Here is a 6,453-nt window from a genome sequence, read left to right as displayed (position 1 = left end):
AGCACATGAAAGGGTATAATTAGATTGTAAGCTCTCCGGAGCAGTAATTTCCTTTCCAATTGTCTGATCTTTTGTTACACTTATTGTACTATAATCCTCTGTACTGTATTTGTTTCTCTGGTAAAGCATTAAGTACAGCAGCGGGCGCTATATAAATAAAGATATGCAGTACTGTACATACATGCATATGTCACAGGAAGTACCTTTTAGACCAAAAATCATATGTTACTAAGTACAGTAAGTAAGGCATATTTAATTACCCACACGAATACTATTTCACATTTTGCCCTCTTCAAAATAGAAATAATTAACAATTAATTATGAAATTTCAAGGAAAATAGAAAAGTGTTTCGAATATACCCAAACATATGAAATTGGAAAAGGTATTGCGATATATTAAAACTCAAATTATATATAAATATAAAATAAGAGAGTACCTGCAGCACTCATAAACAGCTGTGACACTAATAGTGGCCAAACACAACGCAATTTAATGTAAAGAGAGCAAACAAGCCTCATAAGCAAAGCATATTGCACAGTGCCGTATCAAGATGCAGCTACCCAAACAAATACTCCCCCCGAGAGGGGTAAACCCAGGAGAAAGGGGGGCAAGGAAGACACACACACTGATCTACACACTACAAATATCGCAATAAAGTTCAAAAAAGGTGCTACACACTGCCAAAAAGGCAACAACACAAAAAAGAAAAAAGGAACACAATACAAAAGTCAAGGGGGGCGGCTACGTCTCGGGCACTTAGCCCTTCTTGGCCCGTTCCCACACAAGAGTGGTACTTCTCTTCAAGAGGAAAAAAGGAGTCCCGTAGCTACAATGTAACCTGGGAATACTGAGTTTGTAGGAAGGTGATGTAGAAAAGATCTAAAGATCATCTTATCTGCTGCTCTGCAACTCATCACCCCACCATCCAGCATGCAAGAGGAGTGTGTCAAATTATATATCTTTTTACACATTTTGGAGTAGCGTCTTATGTTTATGTCAAAGGTACTGTATGAGTGTATACAAGTGTAACAGTGTTCCCCCCCAATCGCATATCGGGCCCATTACTGGGTGTTTGTGGTGCATACCTGCTGGTAACAAGAGGGCTGAGCCGTCCGCGGTAACTTTGGGACACAGGAACAGGCTTCTGGGGTCCATACCCCACATAATACTTAGCAGTGCAACGCCTCCATCTGCCGTAGGTTCCAGGGATATGTAGGTGATCTCCCACGGTAGAACTGTAGCTCTCCCCTCAATTAGATCACACACCAGGCAGGCAGTATACTGCAAAACAGGAACTGGTTTATTACTACTCTTATTGCAGTAATACAGGTACTCAGCAGTCACCTGCCGGATCACAGTCTCTTCACTCAGATATCATCGGAGATAGTCCCTGGACAGTCACTAAGGGCCTAGGGCACCCCTAGCCATCCTAGCTCTTTCCCACCTCCCTAGCAGAGGCAGAGGTATAGTCACACTACTCCTCCCCGGAGGGAAGAGCACATGGGAAGGCCCCAATCTCAGGCTCCTAGTCGTGACCTGCCTTCCTCATGGGGAAGGACAACCCCTAACTTTAGGGCGGTCCTGCCCTTAAGTACAGCCAGAGGGCGGGCATCCCTTCGGCCCAGCCACAACAGGATGTGCCACCCCCTGCTGTCACTCAAGCACAGCACCAAGGGATGAAGGGGGAAAACCCCATGATAACTACTGGCAGACCTGTGAATACCAGGGTTTACTGCCAGCCCATTGGGTAGATTTAGTAACCAGGGGGTACCCCGCTACACTAGCTAGCTGTGATGAGAAGCTGACTGGTACAGAAAGGCATGATATCTGATCTGTGCCTAAAATCACAATTCCAAATGCTTACATCATCATACATCATTGCAAAAGCTGCTTTCCTATCAACTCTTTCTTTCAAATGGTTTATACTAGTAATTGTAACTATTGCAATTAGAGTCACATGAAGGCAAATATTGTACAGAATCGGACATTTGGTTGCGGCCGTCGCACCGCAATGAAGTCTCTGCGCCTTCGCGTTGGGCCACAGAGGGACCCTACGCTGCAGATGCCCCACCGCTGGACGCTCAGCCACCGGCCGCTTCCCCAATAAGGTAAGTTACCTTAAGAGGTTTCAGCAGTTAGGGTAGGGGGTTGAAGATAGGGGTTTAGTTTTTAGGGTAGGGGGTTAGGGTAGGGATTTGGTTATTAGGGTAGGGGGTTAGGGTAGGGGTTTGGTTATTAGGGTAGGGGGTTAGGGTAGGGGTTTGATTATTAGGGTAGGGGGTGAGGGTAGGGGTTTGGTTATTAGGGTAGGGGGTTAGGGTAGGGGTTTGGTTTTTAGGGTAAGGGGTTAGGGTAGGGATTTGGTAATTAGGTTAGCGGTTAGGGTAGGGATTTGGTTATTAGGGTAGGGCGTTACAGTAGGGGTTTGTTTTTTTGGGGGAAGGGGATTAAGGTAAGGGGTTTGGATTTTTGGGGTAGGGGTTAGGTTAGGAATTTGGTTATTAGGATGGGGGATTAAGATAAGGGGTTTGGGTTTTAGGGTAGAATTTTGGTTTTTAGGGTAGGGGATTAAAGTAAGGGGTTTGGGTTTTAGAGTAGGGGGTTAGGGTAGGGGTTTGGTTTTTAGGGTAGGGGATTAAGGTAAGGGGTTTGGTTATTAGGGAAGGGGGTTAAGGTAAGGGGTTTGGTTTTTAGGGTTGGGGGTTAAGGATAGGGGTTTGGTTTTTAGGGTAGAGATTAAGGTAAGGGATTTAGGATGACAGGTAAAGGTAAAGGGCTTAAGGGTTGGGGCTTAAGGTTTTAGGGTAGGGGGCAGCGTTAGTATTAGGCGTTAAGATTAGTGTTTTTTTAGGGTAAGGGGTAAAGTTAAGGAATTACCTTTGCGGCAAAGTGGTCGGCACAGAAATGTCTCGGGGGCAAGGTAAGTGGCAGCTAAACGTCAGCGTCGATTTGATGGCAGCAAAATGGCCAATACTAAATGTCCTAGACCGCGTATTGTGTTCACAATTTATGGTAGAACCTGGAGGCATCATTGGCCTTATGGGTTAACATTGCAACATAAGAACCAGTAGCCATTTCTTGACCACGTAAATTCAGGTTTCACTGTCTGTATTTGGTTTGCATCCATTTTGTTTTTTGTTTCCCAGTTCAGAGACCATGAAGAAAATGGGAAGCTCCTCTGAAATTGATGAATCTGAGCATACGGACGAGGCAAACGCTACTGCGGAAACAGATGAATCCCACAGTGATGAGACCAATCCATGTGCGCCAGAAGTCAGCTCTGCCTCAAAGCTACGGCATGCCAAATATGCTATATTCAACTCACCAAAACTCAAGTGCCGCCGCTTTGGCAAAGGAGATACAGAACGCGATATGGCTCCTATGGATTCAGTGTACCAGATAGAAAGCAAAGTAATGTCTCCCGCCATTAAGTTCCATCAAAATTGTGATAAAGGAAAATATTGCAATTCGTTAGTCAGGTATGTATTGAGTAAATACTTGGCAATTAATATGGAGGTATATTTGTGTTCCTTTGTTGGAAAGGACCAAAATGTTTTTTTTGTAAGAATAAAGATTACTATGTGTAAAATGTAACTATATAAAGATATCCATAAAAACTTCTCAGGTTGGACTTAATTCAAGTGACTAGCGTGATATTGAACAATACCCTTACCACAGATAAGAATGGCATATCCTGAATGCTGAGATCCATTCCCACGTCCCTCCTTTTCTCCCTCTCTTTTACTTTCTTTTTCCTAACATTGGACATATAGATTTATCTTTCAGTTAACATTTGGTGTAAGCATTGTTAGCATCAATGGACTTCACATTTTTTCTATGCGCAGGCTATATGACTTTATATATCTATACATTATCTATCTATTGTAGATTGTAAGTTCCTCGGAGCAGGGACTCCTCTTCCTTAATGTTACTTTTATGTCTGAAGCACTTATTCCCATGACCAGCTATTTATATTATCTGTTATTTATTTGATTACCCCGTGTATTACTACTGTGAAGCGCTGTGTACATTAATGGCGCTATATAAATAAAGACATACAATACACTCTATCTATCTATCTATCTATCTATCTATCTATCTATCTATCTATCTATCTATCTATCTATCTATCTATCTATCTATCTATCTATCGTAGATATATATATATATATATATACAGTATATATATATATATATATATATATATATATATATATATATATATATATATATAGGGCCTCATGCAGTAAGCGACGATTATGTGAAATCGGCAAGCTTATCGATTAGTCATGTTATTGGCGTTTTTCCCTCTCCGTATGCAGTAAGTGCCGAATACATTCAAAATCAACCAGAAAACAAATCCGCCCACTCTCACGATGATGAGCCGATCACACACAGGTGTATCGGCGTGCGTGGCGGGGTGCTGTTAGGTTGCACAATCACAAATCTTGCTGAATCAGGCGAAACAAGCATGTTTTTGATTGCGCGCCATATTTAAAGGCAACGTGTACTGCTAATCATTCTCTGTGTTGTTGGGAGTGAGAGAGAGAGAGAGACGCACAGAGCTGGACGATTGAAGATTTGCATATTGACTGAGAGACTTGTTGTGTATTGGGTGAGCTTTGTCCTTTGTTGTTTTGTTTACATCTTTGTCTTGTTTTATATGTGGAAGTGGGTCGTGTGATTGCCTGTACATTTCTTGTCTGTTTTTTGTGAGTGCTGGAAGTATGCCCGCAAAGCGTGGGAAGAGTGATGCTGGTGGGAGTGGGAGTGCTACTCGTGGGAGTACGCGTCGGAGTGAACGTACTGTTCAAGGGAGTGATGTTGCTGGTGCACCGAGTGGTGTTGCTGGGAGTGGGAGTGCTGTTGCTGGGAGTGGGAGTGCTGTTGCTGGGAGTGGGAGTGCTGTTGCTGGGAGTGGGAGTGCTGTTGCTGGGAGTGGGAGTGCTGTTGCTGGGAGTGTGAGTGCTGGTGCTAGGAGTGGGAGTGCTGGTGCTAGGAGTGGGAGTGCTGGTGCTGGGAGTGCTGCTGGTGGCGCAGTTGCTGATGGGGTGTCTGGTGGTGGCGTGCTTGCTGGTGGCCAGCTTTTGGAGGCTCTTCCATTGGAAGAAGGAGAGTCCAGTCAGCACCAGCCAAGCTCTGACCCTAAACCTGCTCGGAAAAAACGTGTGGAGAAGCCACGTAATCCTCGCTTCAATGACCAGGAAAATAGGGCTCTTGTCACTGGCATTCTGGAGCACTATGACAGTCTCTATGGACATTTAGTAGGTAAGTGTAACTTTACATTTATTATTCAAATACATGTGATCCTAGGTCATCTGAGTTTTGTTCATATGCAAATATGGGTTCAGAATATCTTTCTATGTTAATTAGTCTGGAAACACAGCTTTTTATCATGCCTTACAAGGACAACTAAACACAGGCGGTCAATTTGCCAGAACTGCATACAATATGAATGCAACCTTGCTTACATGTATAGGTTTAGTAGTGAATGCTCATGTGCTGCACATATTACACATAAAACAGCATGTTTGCTATCTCTTGGAACAGCTAGCAGTGTAGGAAACTGGTGCTTATATTATTATTAATTTACCTCATATCTTTTATATGTTTTTCAAGGGCGGACAAGTGCAGCAAGCAAAAAAGAAATGTGGGACACAATAGTCATTGGTGTCAATGCCTGTGGGAATAGTGTCAGGGACAAGTATCATTGTCGGAAAAGATTTGATGATATTAGGTCCAAATTGAAAAAGAAAATACAAGACCAACGCGTGCATGCTACTGGCACTGGAGGTGGGCCCACACCACAACGTCTCATATTGACTCCATTGGAGGAGCTGCTTCGGCCAAAATTACTTACCGTCGTCGTGGAAGGCTTGGCTGGTGACCGTGACATTGGAATTTATCCGTCACAATTTCCAGCAGGTGATAAATATTACTGTACTAGGCGTGTCGTTGCTTACAGTTATTTTGCATATTTACACTGCTTTTTATACTGTCTTCACAATATAAGCATACCTGCATCTATATATGTATATGTCTGATTCTGTATATATATATCTCAAAATAGACATATATGTAGTAGTCCTACTAAAAGCAGTAACTAATATAGCACGTGCCATTGCGTGCTCATTTACATGTGAATTCCCAAAATGCATAGCTGCAGTGGAAGCAATTGATGGTGGGCGAAGATGGGGAACAACAGGGTAGTACACATGTGTAACACATGTTCATGAGAAATTATTAGTAGCTACAGGTACAGAACAGAAATATGTATCATATTATTGTGTATTTTATTGATTTTACTCCGACAAACATGACATTACTGCCTATTTTAAGCATGCATCAAAGAAATTGCATGTAACGGCCTACAAACATCACTGGCACTAACACATCTATAGTTGCTTATGAAAAGGTCCATTTTTGCTTTATGTCATATACAGACAGCATAA

At 42.7% G+C, this 6,453-nt stretch overlaps 1 protein-coding gene across 1 annotated transcript in view; it reads left to right on the top strand.

Annotated features, from left to right (window-relative positions):
- Nucleotides 1-3,157: 3,157 nt before the first annotated feature.
- The window catches only part of TRPV1 (transient receptor potential cation channel subfamily V member 1), a 165,772-nt gene continuing 162,476 nt past the window's right edge, over nucleotides 3,158-6,453 (top strand). The window contains exon 1 of the mRNA XM_075594144.1: nucleotides 3,158-3,480. Coding sequence (XP_075450259.1) covers nucleotides 3,158-3,480 — 323 coding nt within the window. The remainder of the gene's footprint in view (nucleotides 3,481-6,453) is intronic.

Source organism: Ascaphus truei, chromosome 3 (genome assembly GCF_040206685.1).
Source record: "Ascaphus truei isolate aAscTru1 chromosome 3, aAscTru1.hap1, whole genome shotgun sequence".
NCBI lineage: Eukaryota > Metazoa > Chordata > Amphibia > Anura > Ascaphidae > Ascaphus > Ascaphus truei.
The sequence above is the reverse complement of the archived record's forward strand: the minus strand, read 5'-3'. Positions and strand labels throughout refer to the sequence as shown.